The 21,635-nt window shown below is 38.7% G+C and overlaps 1 protein-coding gene across 2 annotated transcripts in view; it reads left to right on the forward strand.

The window, feature by feature from the left end:
* Positions 1-20,467, forward strand: part of LOC129707447 (ubiquitin-conjugating enzyme E2 variant 1-like) — a 193,288-nt gene extending 172,821 nt beyond the window's left edge. For both annotated transcript variants that reach the window (XM_055652482.1, XM_055652484.1), the window contains 3 exons: positions 10,217-10,365; positions 16,103-16,228; positions 18,030-20,467. In XM_055652482.1, coding sequence (XP_055508457.1) covers positions 10,217-10,365; positions 16,103-16,228; positions 18,030-18,176 — 422 coding nt within the window. In that variant the 3' untranslated portion in view covers positions 18,177-20,467. The remainder of the gene's footprint in view (positions 1-10,216; positions 10,366-16,102; positions 16,229-18,029) is intronic.
* Positions 20,468-21,635: the final 1,168 nt, after the last annotated feature.

Below are 21,635 nucleotides of genomic sequence, written 5' to 3' on the forward strand. Positions count from 1 at the left end.
CCATCCAGGAGAGGGAAAACTCTGATTTAAAACCTCCACTGCCTTGTGGCCATATCCAGTCATGGAAAAGGCTCCAGGAATAAACCTCAAGAAAATCCGGTCGGAGCCCCTAAGGCAGTTCGTCGTTGTGGCGACGGCACTGGCGCCAAACTGTAATGGCCCTGCTGTTCCTTTGGTTCGATCAGCGACGTGGAGAGAGGGGACGTGCTGCATGGGCAACGGCGTGTCCTCCATATGACATCATCCATGGTCAGTCATGACCGAGGGTAGCCTACTATGGAACTGTATACATACTGTACATGGTGTCCCACACAGAGTCATAAATGCCAATTTTATAGATTAAGTTTATCTCATTAATGTGACTGAAAGAAATAACTTGGGTATGGTGAGGTATTTTAAAGTTATTTGACAAGCTGAATAGCCAAACTGCCTGCAACAAAAAAATTGGATGAATGGCCAGTTAACGTTTTTGCTGTTGGTTGGCAAAATGAGCAAAAGAGTTCTATTTTTGAATCCAAAGTAACCCAAACTTAATTGGAACAGTCAGTACCATATCTTTTGCTTAAGGTTTCAATGCTCTCGTGTGCTTGTAGTGTCTATGCCTGGAAAATGTTAAGCAAATTAGCCTTTCCAACCCTCTGGTAAGGAATTCAAAATATTCACGACCCTCTGAAGATATTTCTCATCATCATCTTGAAGGACCAACTCATTATGAGACTATGTTTCTTGATTTTACACATGCTAGTCAAGGTAATTAACTCCACATCTACCCTGCAAACCCCTTTAACATTTGTATGTTTCAATGAGTACCCCTCTTTCTAAGGTCAAAAACAGTCCCAGTCAGCTTAATCTCTCAAATGTGGAATCAATATGGAGAGCTTTTGATGCACTATTTCAGCAATGCATCAATATTTTGGAAGGCGCATCAGATCTGTACAAAGTATTCCAGATGCAGACTCACTGTAATTGGAGCAAAATATCTCTTGTATTCCAATTCCCTTGCAGTGAAAATCAACATATGACATGCCTTCCTAGCTATTTGCTGTATCTGCATGTTAACCATCAGTGATTCATTTATAAGGATGCCTGGGTTGTTCCACTGAACACTAATACCTTTCAATCTCTTAACATTTAAAACACAGTCTTTGCCTTTGTAAACCAAAGTGGATGTTCTCACGCTGTTCCATCTTGTATTCTGTCTGTATACCGCTATTTCATATGATCTTCACATGATCATCCTTCTCGTAGTCACACTGTTGCCTTGGTTTGTATTGTTTGACAGGTGGCTTAACCTATCGAATAAAAGGATTGCGTTAGTTGCACGGGATTAAATGAGTTTGGTGGAATTGATTAGCCCAAATGTGTACGATGTGTACACTGAAGATAGACACAAAATGCTGGAGTAACTCAGCAGGACAGGCAGCATCTCAGGAGAAAAGGAATGGGTGACATTTCGGGTCGAGACCCTTCTTCAGCGTCTTGGATGCTGTCTGTGTGGAGTTTGCATGTTCTCCCTGTGACCGTGTGGGTTTCCTCTGGGTGTTCAGTTTCCTCCCCCATCCCAAAGAAATGCGGTTTGATAGGTTAATTGGCCCGTTTTTTTCCACTTTCTTTTGGCTACTCTACATGATTTTTTAAACGTATGAACAGTTATTTAACCAGGGAGATGTTTTAACCCTTTACTTTCCTTTTAATCTTGAGAGGTGCAACTTTATCAAGTGTCGTAGCTAGGTTACTGTTAAAAACTTTTATCATTTCTTCAGCAGAATATCCCTGGGTGAGAGGAGCGCATGTACTTTACAAGCTCATAAAATTTGAGTTCTGCTGCTGGATCTAAAAAGAGCCTTTTACATGTAGACTACAAAGGGCATCTAAACAACTTTAAAGACGCATCAAAAAACACACAGTAATGGTCGCAAATAATAAAATCAGACACCAGGATGTTATCAATTTTTTACCCTCGGGATATTCACCACATCCAGTGTATTTCAATGTGAGTTGCCTCATTTACATGTTGAGTAAAGTTGAGCGTGTCAAGTAAGCTCAAACTCTTATCACCTTGAGGTCTGTGCTGTTTAAATGAATGTTAAAATCTCCATTTAAAATCACTCTTATCATATCCCATATTGGCAGGAAAGACTCTGCTGGTTCGTATGGAGCCCAAATAACATTTTTGCAGCGTAAAATTACATTAAAGCCATCCCAAGAAGCAAGATTATATGTAAAATAAAAGACTTACCATTTGCTTTGTCCCGTTCTTGCGATCCGTCACGTTATAGGCTTTGAGGGCGTTAGAAGTCGCATTTTATTTTAATTCAATTAATAAATTGTCCAGCGAATTTATAAAAAATAAACCGCGAATGGAAGTCCGATCGATTTTTCTTCATCAGCTCGCAGCCCAAGGAAATCCACCTCCAACAGGCAGTACAAAACTGGATTTTAATCCCGCCCCCCCCCAAAAGGAGCCAAAGTCGTGCACACGGCCAGTGGCAGAACTGCAGCGCCACTGAAGGTAGGTATTGTAACATCGCTACATCTGTTCATTTCGTCCTGGCTGTGTTTTGTTTTCATTCAACGAAGCATGCTTAGCTCTGAACAAGAAGTGCCCCACTGTGATCATGACAATCTACATTCAGTCTGGGATTGAATTGGAATGGTTGGTTATATTGCCCACACAAAGTTGGTTGCAGGTTGATTCACTTTTGTGATCTCCAAAGCAGTTCAAAGTTTGAATTTTTACCTGAAAGAATGATGGCTGGGCACTCTTGGCTTTTTTCAGCTGGACAACATCTTTCCTATAACATGGTGCCCATAACTGAGCACAATACTCTAATTTCGGTCTCGCCAACATCTTATACAACTGCAACATGACCTCCCAACTTCTGTACTCAACACTATGACTGATGAAGGCCAATGCGCAAAACCTTTTTGACCACTCTATCTGCGGCTCTGCCTTCAAGGAACCATGCACCTGCACTCCTAGGTCCCTTCTGAAAGTTTCTTGCGTTAACCTATACCCCAAAGCTGAGCAACAGCGAGGGCTACTATAATTAAAATTAAGCCTAAGTTGCATATTTTCCTTCTATACATGCCTCTTGCTGCTCCAGTAATTGGTTTCCCAAATTAAGCAACAAAGAAAATCTAAGTTTTACTTTGGTGGCCTTGGAATTCATCCTCAAAGAGGAATACAAAAATATTGGAATAAAAACAGGCGCCCTTTACTCTGGTTCCATTGAGATTCCCATCTGTGCAACTGCTTAGAAAAGATATGACACTTGGAGTTTTCATTCACTGTGTATCATTTGTACAACCCAACTTTTAAAAAAAATCATTAAATTAATTAGGGACTTTCCTTCCCATGTGGTTTAAACACTGGTAACAATTCAGAGTGTGAATAGAGTAGACGAGAACAGAATAAACTAACCATTCATTACAATTATTGTACAAAACCATTACACTTGTGATTCCTTTATATATTCTGTTTAAAAATATGACAACATTTATGATTTGCCAAAAAATAAAACTGGTAAACTTATTCTTCTCGCTGGTATTGGATGTTTACTTTTCCCCATTAGTCAGCTTTTGAGGGGGTTGGCAGCAATCCGTTTGCTGTTCTTGTGTGATAAACCAAAAAGTTTGCACATCTGTCAACTAAGAGTGTAGCCTTTCCTAAATGGTTGCTTGATTATCTTTATTTACTGATTGGCCTGGTCAGATGCCCCGATTAACTGTCAGTACTCTCCATCAAGCCTCCTAGCTGCAATCCACTGTGCTTGCAGTTAAATGTTATTTATTGATTTTTCCCTCTGCTACCCGTACTGGATTTTTGTCATGGTACCCCAGCAATTTTGATTAGTGGAACTAGTGTGAAATGTAAACGCTTATGAACTTCAATTAATTCTTTACAGAACTGTAATGACTTTTCAGCCTAATACTTTTATTTTCAGTTTTCACTTTTCTATTCCTGTATTGCTTTAACATTTATCCATATTTTTCTTTGAACTCCCATGGCATCCTTGGGTTAATCACAATTGCTTTGTAATTTCTTAATTCCCCTATTTTTCTTTGATACCTTGTTATTGCAGTGTTTCTTCTCAACTGCTGCCACATTTCTCATACCTGTACTCAGTCTCAGTCAATTTTAACTACGAGAAGTGTGCTTGACCATTAATGAGAAATATTTGTACATATTACTATGTGCTGTATTTATTGTTGTGGTCTGGATAAAACTGGTGCATTTAAAATTTAATATGATCTCTAAGAAAAGTAAAAAGATATACGTGGTGATAGAAGACCTAGGGTGATGGTGGAACTGAAGGAAAATCATATTAGTCAGGAAATGGTGTTGGGTAGACTGATTGGACTGAAGGCTGAAAAATCCCCAGGCCTAATGGTCTGCATCCCAGGGTACTAAAGGAGGTGGCTCTAGAAATCGTGGACACATTGGTGATTATTGTCCAATGTTCTATAGATTCTAGATCAGTTCCTGTGGATTGGAGAGTAGCTAATGTTATCCCACTTTTCAGGAAAGGAGGGAGAGAGAAAGCAGGGCATTATAGACCAGTTAGCTTGACAACAGTGGTGGGGAAGATGCTGGCATTGATTAGTGTAATAATGGCACATTTGGATAGCAGTAACAGGATTGATCGGTCCAGGTCAGCAAGGATTCACAAAGGGAAAATCATGCTTGACAAATCTTATGGAATTTTTTGTGGATGTAACAAGTGAAATGAACAAGGGAGAGCCAGTGGATTCGTGTACCTGGACTTGCAGAAACCCTTTGATAAGGTCCCACACAAGAGATTAGTGGGCAGAATTAGAGCACATGGTTTTGGGGGTAGGGTATTGACATGGATAGAAAATTGGTTTGGAGACAGGAAACAATGAGTAGGGATTAATGGGTCCCTTTCAGAATGGCAGGCAGTGACTAGTGGGGTACTGCAAGGCTTGGTGCTTGGACCGCAATTATTGACAATATACATTAATGATTTAGATGAAGTAATTAAAAGTAACAATAGCAAATTTACAGATGACACAAAACTGGGTGGCAGTGTTAACTGTGAAGAGGATGCTATGAGGATGCAGGGTGACTTGGGACAGGTTGGGTGAGTGGGCGGATGCATGGCAGACGCAGTATATTGTGGATAAATGCGAGATTATCCACTTTGGTGGCAAGAATGGGAAGGCAGATTATTATCTGAATGTTGTCGGGTTAGGAAAATTGGAAATACAATGAGACCTGGATGTCCTTATAGAGCAGTCGCTGAAAGTAAGTGATGTTACATCACCGCCCGACGCAGTGCGACGTCCAAATTCGACGGCGTATGTTACATATCTGCCCCAAACTCAACACGTTGGGACGTAGGTTGGATGGCCAGGTTATAGTCCGAAGAATCTAGGCTGGTAACTGGAGTACATTTTAGAAAAGCTGTATACTGTAAGCATTGGCGGTGTAGGGAGGAAATGCTTGATATAACACATGGGATTCTAAACAAGCTGGCTGCTGAGGCCTGAATGGTGGCAAGCTGATTTAGTATTGTCAGCACCGTGCTCATTAACTAAGTGGAGAGTATCATCAAATTTCTGATGGTAAGATAGTGGAAGAGCTTTAGATTTCAAGAGGGCAGTTGCTTAGTGTAGGGTGACTTGCTCTTGTTGCCAGTTTTGTGGCTGGACAATGAGGGTTCTGACGGGCTGGTCAATTATACCAACATTGTTCTGCAAATCCAGTTTTTCTTTGGTTCACTTAAATTTGGAAGGCATTTTTTAAATAGTGTTGCATATCAAGAATAGTCCAACCACATATTTGTACACCATTAACTTTTATAAATTTGGGTTGGAAGTCTCCATTCAGAAAGTTAACTGTAAACTCCATTAATTGGAATTTATTGAAATGTAAACATGGGAATCATTTGAATTTTGTTTTGTGTTGTGAGCATTGTTGGCAAAGCCATTATTTATTGTCTGTCACTGTTTGCCATCAAAAGTGGTGGTGAGCCACCTTGAACTACTGCAGACATTTGGATGCAATTAAAGCCACAATGCTGTTGGAAACAGAGTTCCGTCCGGTATTTGGATTGTGTGTCACTTGCAACATAATCTGCAAGCCTTGGCACCTGCTGTTCTTATCTTTGGTGGTGAATATCACAGCACCATGCTTCTCTGGTGGTAGAGGAGATGAAAGTTTAAAGTCGTAGATAAGGTGTTTTGGCCTTCAAATTGGTAGCCATTACCCATTCAGAAAACATAATACAGTTTAAAGCATGGGTAATGACTCTTTGAATGTACTATTGCTTGCCAAATCCATGCACTTTTCCAGAACTTCATGGATGAATACCTCTAACTGGACATCTGCCACTGATAGTAATGAAATGGTTATTATTAAAATCATAAATGACAATCGTAAAATTAGATACTGGAAAACTGGACACTTCAGACAAATGGTCTTTGACCTGAAACAATCGCTGTTTCTCTTTCCACATGTGTTACCTGACCTGGTGTTTTCACGTTTTCAGTATTTGTTTTCTAAATGGCAGCTTGTGACTGATAAAGTAAACTACGTAGTTGACCACACATGGCGTGCAGTGATGAGTGTCTATTTAAACGCCCAACTTTCTCTATGGATTTTATTGACTCTAATTTGCGCAACTACTTGGCTAACATTTGCTATTGATTAAATATAAATTTCCTTCTGCAATTCACAACCCATTGCGTTGGTCCCCGTTGTGACACTCCCTGACTTCAATTTTCGTCAACATTCGTGGCAGGCAAGTTCTGAACTTTAGAAGATGGATAAAGCTACTGTATTTAACTGCAGCAAGAACAGAAAATTCATTTAGCAAACAATTTATGCCAGTAGAATCAAAGCTTGGGAATTTTTTTAAAGTTGAAAGCAATTACAAAAATTTAAGTGCAGGAAGGAACTGCTGGTTTAAACTAAAGATACACAAAATAAGCTGGAGTAACTCAGCGGGTCAGACAGCATCTCTGGAGAAAAGGAATAGGTGATGTTTCGGGTCCACACCCTACTTCATACAATATTAAATATATTTTTATATAAAAAATTAAGTATTTCCCTTCCACCTTTTTTTATTAGGGTAATAAATATTAATTGTTGAAAACCAATAAAAGACATGTATAAATAACCTTTTCTTTAAGACTTTCTCTTTGACCAGTTCTAGTACACTGCAGATGACAACCTATTCCTCATCCTTAAAGGGGGATGCCTCTCCAGGCATTACTTAACATTTAAAATTGACAATCACCCGCTGAGCTCCTAGAACCATGCACATTGGTGCTCCATTTAATGGCTTCCTTCAAATAACTAAAAACACTTTGTCTATAGCTCTCTTCTTAAATCTGGCAGCAGCAATGTAACAACCCTGACCAAATCACAGATGAAATCTTCATGAATAGTGATTTGGTCAGGCTTGTTACACTGCTCTCTGCGAAACACATGATGATGCATTATGGACGTTTGCATTTGGACAATGCCGAGTGAAGCATGTAGCACACTAGACGTCAGATGTAGGTGTCTGGCAACTTTCCATTAGGTCCCAGGAGCATTCTGTAACTTGCTAAGCTATAGGAGCAGTATACATTTTTTCTACAGGCCCCGTGGCTTGGCTAATATCTCCAGTGTAGTCCCTTTCCATTGAATGGGGTCATCAAATTTTATTAAAATGGTAAGTTTTATCTGTTTTCTCCCCCCTCCCCCATTGTACATTTTTTTAATTATTGACATCCGTCTCGAATGCCTGAATATCCAAAACATTTCCAACAGTGAAATGAGCTGCTTATCAAAGGATGTCAGGGAGACTCTGGAAGTGGATGTGTACGCAGAGACCAGGTTGCCAATTTTGCCATGCTTGTTCATGGGACAGTAAAGTCCTTGGAAGTTTCTGGTACAGACCCTTCTTCAGATGTCTGTCCTGCTGAATTACTCCAGTATTTTGTGTTTACCTGTGGGGAAAATGTTTCTTGCAATGGGTTCTCTTACTTCAGCCGCATGTTAACTTTAGAATCTCTCAAAGATCTTGATTCTCTCATTACTTACTTCCTACCACATGATGATGTAGGAACAATTTCCAAAAATATATTGTTGACACATGGGACATTCCTACATCACGCTTCAACATCTCTTCTATCCCCTTACCACAATTTCTCCTGTGATGCCAGACTTCTGTATCTGGTGTGAACAATAATAATGTCAGGTTGTATCGTTTATATGTTTTGTGTCAAATTGAACATTTGGTTCTCAAATCTTCACTGGAACGAATTCCTATATCATCTGTATATTACAGATGTACAGTATATCTGTATAATTGCATTGATGTGCTAGTCAACCAACTCATCCAAACCTATTGTATCTATTTTTTTTCATTAATCAGTTTTTGCACCACCAAAGTATTAATTACAATTCGTTAAGGACCTGTCCCATTTGATTATGTTTTTGGGGGCTGAAACACTGGTTAACAGCGAATAAAATGCATTAATTTGTTCATCAAGATGGATGGCAGTCTTAGAGAAACTTGGCTTTTATTTTGTGATTCAATCACACTTTTAATCTGGAAGGAAGTACTAGTAGCTAATAATTCAGAATTATTACTATTGCTCTGAATTGCTATGATAAAAAAATAATTTTGCCAAAAGGTTTCCTGAAAGTCCAGGCCAAAAAGATAAACACAGGAAGTAAACTCTAAATGTTAGTATTTTTACAAACCAGTAGTACATTAAGTAGTACATCTGTGTGAATTTGCACTATCCTGTTTTGGCTAGAAAGATTTGTGGAAATTTAAGGTTTAAGTAAAAACTAGACTAAGTGGGACCTGAAATGTTACCTATTTCCTTTGCTCCATAGATGCTGCCTCGCCCGCTGAGTTTTTCCAGTACTTTTGTCTACCTTCCAAGTGGGGGGTCCCTGTCACGCAGGTGGCCCGGTCCTCCAACGCAACCCATTCCCCAACGCAATATTTCACCACTCACCCGTTCCCCCAATGCGACCCTTACCCCCAACGCAATATTCCACCACTCACCCATAGCCCCCAACTGCGCAGGCGCGAATCATTTCCCCATCATGCCTCAACACTCCTCCTCCTTTTCATCCTCCCTCTTCTTCAACTAAAAAAATAAAATTCCCTTGTCCTGCCCCTGTCCGTAGCAATGTTTCAAATGACAGGACTCGGTGTCCTGTCTTTGTAACATTGTAACGGGCAGGGACAGCAGGTTGGAATTGGATTTTTAACAGTGAGAAGTTTAATTTTTGAAGTTTAAAATGTGAATAACTTGTAAAATATAACATCAATCTGAACAAAACTTTGATAAAACACACCACAGGACAATTGTGAATAAGGTGGTCCAAAAATTGTAGCGTTATCGTGTACCTTTTTCGCGTAGTTCCGGGAGCACATGGGCACGCACGCACGCAGACAGAATCACAAACAAGATGAGAGTTTTAGTAATAATAAAATAATAATAATAATAATAATAATAATAACATAGATAGATATTGTAGTATTTGTACTATGGGTATGTCTTTCTTTTCTTTTTCATCTGTTGGTCTTTTTAATGGCATGTATAATTAGAGGCTGACTGGTATATCCTGTGAGACCTGTTTGTCTTTTCACTGTAACAAGATAATTTGGAGAATGTTGCATTGCTGTTATACTGAGCAAGCAAATCCCATGACAATATTTTAAAGTGGAATTCGGAAGCACCTGTGCAGAACAAACCGTTTTCTTTAGATCATTCAGTTTGTTCACGTGCCAAGAATAATAATTTCCATGTTGAAAACTAGTTCATAAGTTATGGTAGAATTAGGCCATTCAGCCCGTCAAGACCCATTCAATAGTGGCTGACCTATCTTTCCCTCTCGACCCCATTTTCCTGCCTTTTCCCCATAACCCCTGACATCCTTACTAATCAAGAATATGTCATTCTCCACCTTAAAAATTGTTGGATGAGGGGGGCATCAGACCAGCAAGAAACCTAAAACTTAAAACAATATTCATAGGTTTACTCAAACCTTGTTTTACATTTTGGATGGATGGATGTTTGGGAAAATCTTGAAATGCTTCCTGTTTATATATTGAAATAATGTAATATGACCGATAATGGCAATTCACACAATTCATGTGCTAAATCACGAGGGCTACAGAAACTGTTGTGATTTAAATTGCATTGTATGCAGCCGTAACTGTAAATTGTATTGTTGCAGCTGTAACAGTTCCGCGTAATTTTCGCCTTTTGGAAGAACTAGAAGAAGGTCAGAAGGGAGCAAGTGATGGGACAGTAAGTTGGGGACTTGAAGATGATGAAGATATGACACTCACAAGGTGGACAGGGATGATCGTTGGACCTACCAGAGTAAGTGTGATTTTTAAATTTTTTGTCTGGTGGCATGATAATTATCTGATGTCCTTTGGTTACCCATGATTCATATAATTTCGGATCTAATATTTTGTTGTGTATTGTTTAGTTTGGAGATACTGCGCGGATACAGGCCCTTCAGCGATTCCTGTACACTAGTTCTATCCAACAGATTAGGGGCAAGTTACATAAGCCAATTAACCTACAAACCCACACGTCTTTGGAATGTGGGAGGAAATCGGAGCACCTGGAGAAAACCCGCACGGTCACAGGGAGAACGTGCAAACTCCGTGCAGACAGCACCCGTAGTCAGGATTAAACCTGGATTAATGCTCTAAGGCAGCAACTCGACTGCTGCGCCACCATGTTATGAAAATGCAGAATCTGAGAACAGGAAAGACAAACATTTCTAAGCCAGGTCCTGTAAAGGAAATTGTAGTAGAAGTCCCTCTCAGTTCTAGATTAGTTTAGACTGACTGACTAGTTCAATTCACATTTGTTCAAATTATTTTCTAATAAATTTGGTGTGCTTAAATTTTCTTGTAAACGGTTGTAGAATAGAATAGAATAAATCTACTGGCTGTGATCTGTAAATTTAAAATGTCAGCCAGTAGGCATTCAAACATTTCTAAATCTAACGAAACATCCACGGTAAAATAATAAAGATAAGCAAAAGATAAAAATCACAGACAAAGCACGCAAACCCACCCTCCATCCTTCTGTCGATTCGTTACCACAGTCCCTATAGTTCCTTCCACATTTAGTAATAGCCATGAAAAGAAAAGAAAGACAAACTAGACTAATGATACATATAGTTTGAAAACACAGCTTCACTATAGTCTAAATACCCAGAGATAAATTCAAACAATTTTTTAGCTTCTCTTTGCTTATGTTTTTGTATGTTTCATCTTTTATAACATCATGCTATATGTAATTACTTCAAGCAATCGATTTCATTATTTTGTGAACAGTGATGTTAAGTGTCATGGGTAGACACACAATGCTGGAGTAACTCAGCTGGCCAGGCAGCATCTCTAGAGAGAAGGAATGGGTGATGTTTCAGGTCGAGACCCTTGCTCAGACTGATCTGGGTTTGACATGGGTTTCAGTAATATATGCTTTAAAAAAACATCATATTTTTATGCTTGCAACATAGGAGGAGGCTGTTCAACCTGTCCATGTTGGCACTTAATTAATCCCATATCATAAGACATAGGAGTAGAATTAGGCCATTCAGCCTATCAAGTCTATTCCGCCATTCCATCATTGTCAATCTACCTTTCCCTGTCAACCCTATTCTCCTGCCTTCTCTCTATAACCCCTGACATCCATTCTAATGAAGAATCTGGCAATTCCGCATAAAAAACACCCAATGTCTTGGCCTCCACAACAGTATGTGGCAATGAAATGCACAAATTCATCGCCCTCTGGCAAAATAAATTCCTCCATCCATTCTAAAGTTACACTCTATTTATTCTGAGGCTGTGCCCTCTGGTTCTAGACTCTCCTAATACTAGAAACATCCTTTCCACATCTGCTCTATCTAGGTCTTTCATGATCTGGAAGGCTTCAATGAGATTCTCCCCTCATTCATCTAAACTTCAGCAAGTACATGTCCAGAGCCATCAAACGCTCCTCCTAGGTTAACCCAATCATCCCCGAGATCATTCTCGTAAACCACCTCTGGACTCTTTCCAGTGCCATCACATCCTTCCACAGATATGGGGCCCAAAACTGCTCGCAGTATTCCAAATGTGGCCTGATTAATGCCTTATAAAGCCTCAGCGTTACATCTTTGCTTTTATATTCCAGTCCCCTCAAAATAAATACTAGCATTGCATTCTGCCTTCCTCACTGCCAATTCAACATCATAATCATACTTTATTAGCCAAGTATGTTGTGCAACATACGAGGAATTTCATTTGCCATGCAGCCATGCAATAAAAAGCAACAGAACACACAAAATACATTTTAAACATAAACATCCACCACAGTGACTCCTCCACTGTGATGGAAGGCGAAAAATAAGTTCAATCTCTTCCCTTCTTTGTTCTCACACGGTCGGGGGGGCTCAAGCTTTCCGTTGATGGGACGATTTTGGCTCCTGTAACCGGCGGTCGGGCACTCCGCATCGGGGCGATCAAACTCCTTTATCGGGGGCGAATCTCGCCTTCCCTGCGCCGGGTGATCGGACCCCGGTTTGGGGCTGGTTGAAACCTTCTGCGTCGTTTGGAGCTGCCGACATTGGTCTCTACCCGAGTCTGCGAGCTCCTCGAAGGTGAAATCCACAAGCGTCGACCACAGGCAAGGGATCGGCTCCGATGGCAAGTCCACGGCCCCGCGGTGGGGCTCAAAGTCAGACCCGAGCAAGGCCGCCAGCTCCATGATGTTAGGCTTCAGAGCGACCGGAAATACGAAACGGAATACAATCGCATCTCCGGCAAGATAAGAGATTGAAAATAGGTTTCCACTGACCCCGCCCACCCCCCACATAAAACAAACCAGAGAACATTAACACATACTTTTAAAACGCACTAAAAATAACAAACGAAAAGACAGACAGATTGTTGGCGAAGCTGCCATCGTGGCGCCACCCAGTGGAACATGTAATTTAATCTATTGGCAATCCTGCACCACCATTCCCAAGTCCCTTTGCATCTCGGATTTCTGAATCCTCTCCCCATTTAGAAAGTAGTCTACGCCTTTATCCCTTCTACCAATGTGCATGACCGTACACTTTGCTACACAATATTCCATTTGCCCGCTTTCCCAACCTGTCCACATCCTCCTACACAAACTTGCTACTTCCTCAACACTACCTGCCCCTCCAACTATCTACGCATCATCCACAAATGTGCCCACAAATCTATCAATTTTATTATCCAGATCATTAGTATATAACATGAAAAATAGCGGACCCAACAACGACCTCTGCGGCACACCGTTAGTCACCAGTCCCCTTTATTCCCACTCTTTGCCTTCTGCCAGTCAGAGCAAATCTTCTATCCATGCTAATATCTTGCCTCTAATGCCTTGAACTATCTTGTTTAGTAGCCTCATGTGTGGCACCTTATCAAAGGCCTTTTATACTATGGGCTAGCTTACCCTCCCTTGCTGCTTTTTTTAAAATTTTAATTCAATTTCAATTTTATTTTTAATATGTTTTATTATTTATTTATTATTTATTTTTATTATTTATTTGTGATTTTTTTAATGATACTGCCTGTAAGGAAAATTAATTTTGTTGTCTCAAATTGAGACAATGACAATAAATTTGAATACAATACAATACAATACTTCACCACCTCCAGTTTAAATTCCATTTGAAATATTTTGGAGGACCAAGAAACCAAGAACCTTCATATTTCATCTTTTCTCCCCTTATTGCTTTTCCACTAATATTTGCCATGTTATATACCTACTTATTTCCCTGTAATCTATCTTATCTTTTCACACCCATCAAATCCATCATGATTTATGGTAGACAACTAACCTGAAGTCCTCTGGGAATTGCAGGAAACCAAACACCTATGGAACATTGCATGCCATTTGATGCAGGTCTACACAGCACGAGAGGTCGGGGCTGAAGCTGAGCTAGTAGCAAAAAATTGTTCTGCTTTTTGTTTTGCTTTTTGATTGCTCAGGCATGATTTCCACTGAATTTGAAACTATATTTGGAATTGATTAAGATCTGCCATTGATTGATTAAAATCCAAATTCATATATTAATTTTCTCTTTGTTACATTGCCTGGCATTAAAGTTTCAAGGGATGTAGGTGCTACTTAACACTTTGATTTATTAAATGAAAACTACCAAAGTCAGCTGCACTGGAAAGTTAATAAATTCCTGAATCTACATATCCGTAATTTTTTTCAGCTATTTCAACCTTCTTGATGGGTACTTCCATTTTGACCAATAAAATATATGGTTAAATCTTTGAGTAATCGTGTAGAAATCTACTAATATAGAGATAAGAACTTGCAGATCCTGATGCTGTGTACCTGACCCGAATTACAGATGTTGACTGATGTACAGTGCCCTCCATAATGTTTGGGACATGGACCCATCATTTATTTATTTGCCTCAGTACTCCACAATTTGAGACTTGTAATAGAAAAAAATCACGTGGTTAAAGTGCATATTGTCAGATTTTATTAAAAGGTATTTTTATACATTTTGGTTTCACCATGTAGAAATTACAGCTGTGCCTACACATAATCTCCTCCATTTCAGGGCACCATAATGTTTGGGACACATGACTTCACAGGTGTGTTTAAATGCCTCCTTGATGCAGGTATAAAAGAGCTCTCAGCACCAAGTCTTTCCTCCAGTCTTTCCATCATCTTTGGAAACTTATATCACTGTTTATCAACATGAGGACCAAAGTTGTGCCAATGAAAGTCAAATAAGCCATTATGAGACTGAGAAACAAGAATAAAACTCTTAGAGAATAAAACTGTTTTGGTAAGCCAAACCTTAGGCTTACCAAAATCCACTGTTGGAACATCATTAAGAAGAAAGAGAGCAGTGGTGAGCTTACTAATCGCAAAGTGACTGGCAGGCCAAGGAAGACTTCCACAGCTGATGACAGAATTCTCTCAATAATAAAGAAAAATCCCCAAACACCTGTCCGACATCAGAAGCACGCTTCAGGAGTCGGGTGTGGATTTGTCTATGCCCAGTGTCCGCAGAAGACCTCATGAACAGAAATACAGAGGCTACACTGCAAAATGCAAACCACTGGTTAGCTGCAAAAATAGGATGGCCAGTTTACAGATTGCCAAGAAGTTCTTAAAAGAGTACTGGAAAAAGGTCTTGTGGACAGATGAGACGAAGATGAACTTACATCAGATTGATGGCCAGGGCAAAGTATTGAGGAGAGAAGAACTGCCCAAGATCCAAAGCATACCATCTCATCTGAAACATGGTGGTGAGGATGTTATGGCCTGGGCATGTATGGCTGCTGAAGGTACTGGCTCACTTATCTTCATTGGTGATACAACTGCTGATGGTAGAAGCATAATGAATTCTGAAGTGTTGTGACACATCCTATCTGCTCAAGTTCAAACAAATGCCTCAAAACTCATTGGCCGGCAGTTCATTCTACAGCAAGACAATGATCCCAAACATACTGCTAAAGAAACAAAGGAGTTTTTCAAAGCTAAAAATGTGAACTCAATTGAGCATGCCTTATATATGCTGAAGAGAAAACTGAAGGGGACTAGCCCCCAAAACAAGCATAAGCTAAAGATGGCTGCAATACAGGCCTGGCAGAGCATCACCATAGAAGACACCCAGCAACTGGTGATGTCCATGAATCACAGACTTCAAGCAGTCATTGCATGCAAAGGATATGCAACAAAATACTAAACAAGACTACTTTCATTTACATGACATTGATGTGTCCCGGACATTATGGTGCCCTGAAATGGGGGGACTATGTATAACACTGCTGTAATTTCTACATGGTGAAACCAAAATGTATAAAAATGGCCTTTATTAATATCTGACAATGTGCACTTTAACCACATGTGTTTTTTTTTCAATTAAAAATCTCAAATTGTGGAGTACAGAGGCAAATAAATAAATGATGGATCTTTGTCCCAAACATTATGGAGGGCGCTGTACTTAGTTGCTCAAGCAGTTTGTTTGTTTGTTTGTTAGCAATACAATTATTTTTATTTGATTTATTACAGAATTATGTGAAGTCATAAACCTGTTTTCTTTTTGCAGACCATTTATGAACACCGAATATACAGCCTTAAAATAGACTGTGGACCTAGATATCCAGAGATAGCTCCACATGTTAGATTTGTATCGAAAATAAATATGAATGGAGTAAATAATTCCAATGGAATTGTGAGTCTTTTTACAATTAGAATATTTATGACTAATGACATATCCTAGTGGCGGAAAAATAGTGGTTACTTTTCGACCAGCAATGATTTGAAGTTTTGACGATATATCATGAAATATTTTGAGTATTAAACAAAAGGAAACCATTTTAAATACATTGCTTCTGCTTTAGTGGATTGTTGAACCCTACATCTCAAGAGATCTGATTTACTTCTGATTAATGGCAAATTATTTTTCCACTTGGAAGAGTATCCTTTGACATTTGACCCACAAAGGATTTGTTGCTTTCTTGAATGGCATAGCTGAAATTTCACAATTGAGCACTATTATAATCTGGCCATAAAGCGAGGATTTGGAAAACTGAGTCAAGCAAGGAATAAACAATATTTAACAAATCATCCACATGGTTACATTTTAATAATGGCCCGTCATTTACATACCCAATTTAATCTTTCCCATGAATGAAATGGTTTTACATATAGCCGCCTTGCAGTAACATAAGAAAGATTTTGAGTTCCACTTCTACCATTGAATATATCTGAAGTTTGTCTAATGAAGCATGAATCAAGTTAGTTTAGTTTATTCCACAAGATGGAGCTATTTTGAATTATAGAAAAGCCTTTTGAGGAAGATGCCCTGCTCCAGTCTTCAGGGTGCATGTGGGATATTTTAATATAATTATACACATTGACAAAACTGATTTTCCAACCCCTCTGTTCCAGGGTCTTTCTGGATTATCATTTTTCCGGGCCAACATAGGGCTTTTGATAATTAACTGATAATACACCCCTTACCCACTAATGACACCCCTCCAGTGTCTCTAAAACACCATGGAGTACCAGAAACTTAAAAAAAAAAAATTAAATAAAAAATTAAAAGGAAACTGAATATGAATGGGATGACCTGCCAACTCAACCCTGGCTCCCACCATCTCCCCAGCTGTTTAGAGTCCCGGCTACCGACCCCACTCTCCTGTCGAGAGAAGTAGGCGGCGTTGGTCGAGTGGGGCGGATAAAGCCACCGCCGACAGCAAAAAACAGCAGCAGGTGAGAGGGGCTCATTGGTGCACCTTGTGACTCAGGAGTGAGGTCAGAAATGATTAGTATGGGTGTCAGGGGTTATGGGGAGACGGCAGGAGAATGGGATTAGGAGGGAGAGATGGATCAGCCATGATTGAATGGCGGGGTAACTTGATGGGCCGAATAGCCTAATCACTTATCACTCCTATCACTTATGAAGCCAAGGTTCTCAACAGCCAGGGGAGACGGTGGGAGCTGGGGATGGTTCGGCAGGTCATTCCATTCACATTCAGTTTATAATGCCATCTAGGAATTTCAACTGAGCTCTTGTAACTTTGTTCGGATTATAGGGTGGGGGGGGATCCATCAGTTGCCGGAAAATCGGTGTGCAACCTGTACTACACTTAAATTGCTTTGTTTGGTCATTGTTATGTTTCAGGCAGTTTTTAATGGACCATTAACTAACATTGACTAGACCATTCACTAACAGCGTGACATCATTAATCACTTGAGTGAATGCGTTTGCATTTTTATGGATATTTTAAAGGCATTACTACATCTTGCAACATATTTTGAATAACAATTGGAAATTTAAGTTGCATGATGCTGATAATATGTAAGCAGGATATAATTTATAGAATATGAATTTAGTAAGTAGAAACTGCTCAATGTAGCAATATGCTCCTGCATTATGTATTAAGGGAAGGAACTATGGACATCTTCAATTTTACAGAGTGAGTGTATATATTCTTCAGTTTTGTAATGTTTATTTGCATCTCTTCCAGGTGGATCCGAAAAGCATATCAGTTCTAGCTAAATGGCAGAATTCATATAGTATCAAAGCTGTCCTGACTGAGCTGCGGCGTCAAATGATGTGTAAAGAAAACGGGAAACTCGCTCAGCCCCCAGAAGGACAAAGTTTCAACAATTAATCTGGAATAATTCCTCCCTCATTGAAGCTTACTTCATTTCCACTGTACCGTAGTATTTTTTTTCTAGGCGCATCTTGTAGATCTCAAAGTACTGGAAAAAGAATAATTCCCATTAAAAAGCAATTAATCTTAATACTGTAAATGTAAGCCAATACTAATTGTTTTTGGACAAAAGTTGTATGATAACACAAATAATCTTGCGCGTAACCACTGTCCACATAGTAGAATCTTTGATGTCAGGAATTATCTATTGAAATTAGTACTGTTGAGACCAGTGTGGCACATTTAGCTAAAGCTGTGAATATGCACATCACACAGACACTTGCTGCAGGTTTGCCCTTTAAATTATTGTCCCTTTGCAATAGTATTAAAGCTCAGGGCTATTTATTAGAGTCCAAACACAAAGGTTGGAATGATCAGTACAGTATTGTTTTCTGGTCTCCATCTGCCAATGGGATTTATTTTTCTTTTCGAGCCAACTTTTCCTTTGTGCTGTCTCTAGTAAATGCTGAACACGGCTGATGTATTTTGGACCACTAACCTTAGTTTGCTGTATTGTGGATGCAAGCTACGTGTATAACTATTTGGTGCGTCCGGAAATTTTTTGACATTCATATTTGTACAAAGCCACATTTTAAAGCAGTGAATATCACCACAACTCTTAAACAGCCATTGTTTCCATTAAAGGCATATTTTGTTGAAAAATGTTTAAGATATTAGATGTATGGATATAACAGTCTCAGAAATTAAAGAATTTAACATAACTTAATGGTATCCTATTGATAGCCTTTTATTGTGTCAACCTAATTATGAAATATTAAAATTGTGCGTTAAGGGATACATGGATTATATTTAAGCTAAATGTAAATGCAATAGCTTAGATTGAATCAAATTTACATGGGCTTGTAAAATGAAAGACAAAAAACATCTTAAGTTCGTCATTAAGATTTTTCATGCTTTAGTGAACTGAATAGTGTCATGTACTGCACTTAAGGCTATTGTAATAGAAATAAGGCATTTAAAATATAATATATGTTTGGGTTATTTGTATCTTTTGAAAGTTTGTCTGCAATAGTTGCAGAATTTGAATTGGTTTCTGTAATTCTTACGAAAAGCAGTTTAATAAGTTGAAGCAATTGTTTTGAATCTGGGGCTTCAACTATAAGATGAAACTCACTGTCCATTACACAATGTGGCTTGGTTTATATGAAAGCACAATCTGGTTCTCCGAGCTTGAATCCACACACAAGACTGCTTTGCTTATGTATTAATTGATAATCAAGAGTATGGATAGAAAATGTTGCAGTTGTCCAGTTAAGGGTGTACTACAATTGGCCACCAATTATTCACGAGATATTTGAATGAAAGATTATTGGTCCATCATAATTTCCACATCTGCTACTACCCCTATCTCCAAACCCAACTTTTCTTGGTGCAAATCCCACCCGTCTAAATTTGAATTGCAAGGTTATTCTCATTCTTTATCTGCAAAATTGACAAATTACCTGTCATCAATGTCTGTAGACATTTGCCATTTAGGAATACTATCCCAGATTCTAAGGCTTTCAGCACTCCACCTAGAATGATATTTCTTCAGGGGAAAACAAGGCAATGATGTTGATAACACCTTCCTCCTTTTAATTCAGAGATAAAAATTGGGGAGCTGGTGTTGACTATGAAACCCATTGACATTGCTTTATCATTTGATAAATAATGCATTTGTTCTACTGCCCCATCCTATCCTTGTCAATTGCCTTTGGTAATTAAAACTCATTCGTGTGCACTCCTATTACCGTTTAGGGTAGAAAATCCCCAAAATACACAACCCTCTGAATGAGGAATATGTTATCCTCACCTGAATATTATTTAGGCAAGCTCTTATTCTGGGAATATTATCCCCAATCTTATTTTTTTTTAATTGGGTAAATCAGCTTCTCAGCATTTACTTTGTCAAGCCTTATAAAATCATGAAGTTGGCTGCTATTGAGTTGGGAAAAGGTCAGCATGCATGTTTTGTAACTGTTTTCCTAAAGATCATTGTATTTACTATGGTTAATACATTTTCTGCCCAGTACCTAAGTAAATAGATAAATCTGGAGGAGAAAGAGGATCTTTAAAGTGTACCCAGCTACTGAGCTTGTCCCAAAAGTCTGCAAAAGTAAATTGCAATGTCGCTGAGTTATTCCAGCATTTTGTGTGATCCTTCAAAGCAGGCTTAAGCTTTGGAACAGCAAGTGCTTTATTTGCATAGGGCAAAAGAATGAGCAATAAAAAGTGACAGGTGAAAAACAGACTTGCTTGTCTCGATATTCAATGCAATTCTTGTTCAAACAAAACATTATTATTAAAATGTGAACCAGTAATTTGGAATGTATTTCTCAGCTGTAGCTGATCATTTAAAACATGTTCATTTTGATAAGATTGGAAGTAAATGTATTGAATAATTCCAGGTGAAATACTATTAATTTCACTTTGAGGGTTCCCCTCAAAGTGAAACCTGATCTGTGAAGTATATGTAAATGAAAAATGGAGCTGCAATTTTCATTATTACATTTGTTCTTATACTACATCACAGAATATTGGTTGTGTTAAAAATGGCAAATGATGTTTGCATATATTGTCCCTGGGCTGATTAACCAATTAAATGTTTTGTACCACTGTGTGGGCTACGGCGACTAGCATCTTTTTGGAGTCCTTTCCAAGAAACATACCTAGTAATGCAAAATGCAGATTAAATTTCAGTGGGTGGTTTTTTTTTTTAATTGTTATCTGATGTGCCTAGGTGTATTTTATGCCAGGACTGGTAAACGAGATGTTCTATTATATAGCACAGAGTATACAATGTTCAGCATAAACTTCATTCTTGCTTTGTGAAAACCTATTCCTCTTTTGAAATATATAAGACTGGTTTTGATCTTGGACAATTTGTTCCTTTGTGTATATTTTGCCAAGCAATTAGTTTTTGGCTGATTTGTGTCTCAAACCTCATCAGCATGGAAGAAAAATTGTTTTGCGCTTTTCCATTGACTACCCAAACAAAAAATATTATTGGGGTGCAGGACCAAACCCATGACCACAGTAGGGTCATTCTGTTTGTTAGTTCACTAAATTAATATTTTTAATAAATTAATATTTTATTCCCCTTGAAACTACACACAGTAATTAGTTCCTAGATTGACTTTGTTTCCCACACCCATGTTCCATTTTAACAATCTGCCCTGATCTATGATTCCCTTCACCACCGCCTTCCTACGCTGTTTGCATGCAATCACACTGGCGTATTATTACTTCGAATGTACTTGTTGGAAATTTGGAATTTTGCAAGAAGGTCAGGAAATAAATCTCTTCCTCGTGCTTTCCCATTAATAACTTAAACATGAAATACATGAGTTGGAAATTAAAACAACCTTTGAATGCATTGAAGATAAGATTTTTTTTTAAACTACTTAACAGAACAAG

Source organism: Leucoraja erinacea, chromosome 21 (assembly GCF_028641065.1).
Source record: "Leucoraja erinacea ecotype New England chromosome 21, Leri_hhj_1, whole genome shotgun sequence".
NCBI lineage: Eukaryota > Metazoa > Chordata > Chondrichthyes > Rajiformes > Rajidae > Leucoraja > Leucoraja erinaceus.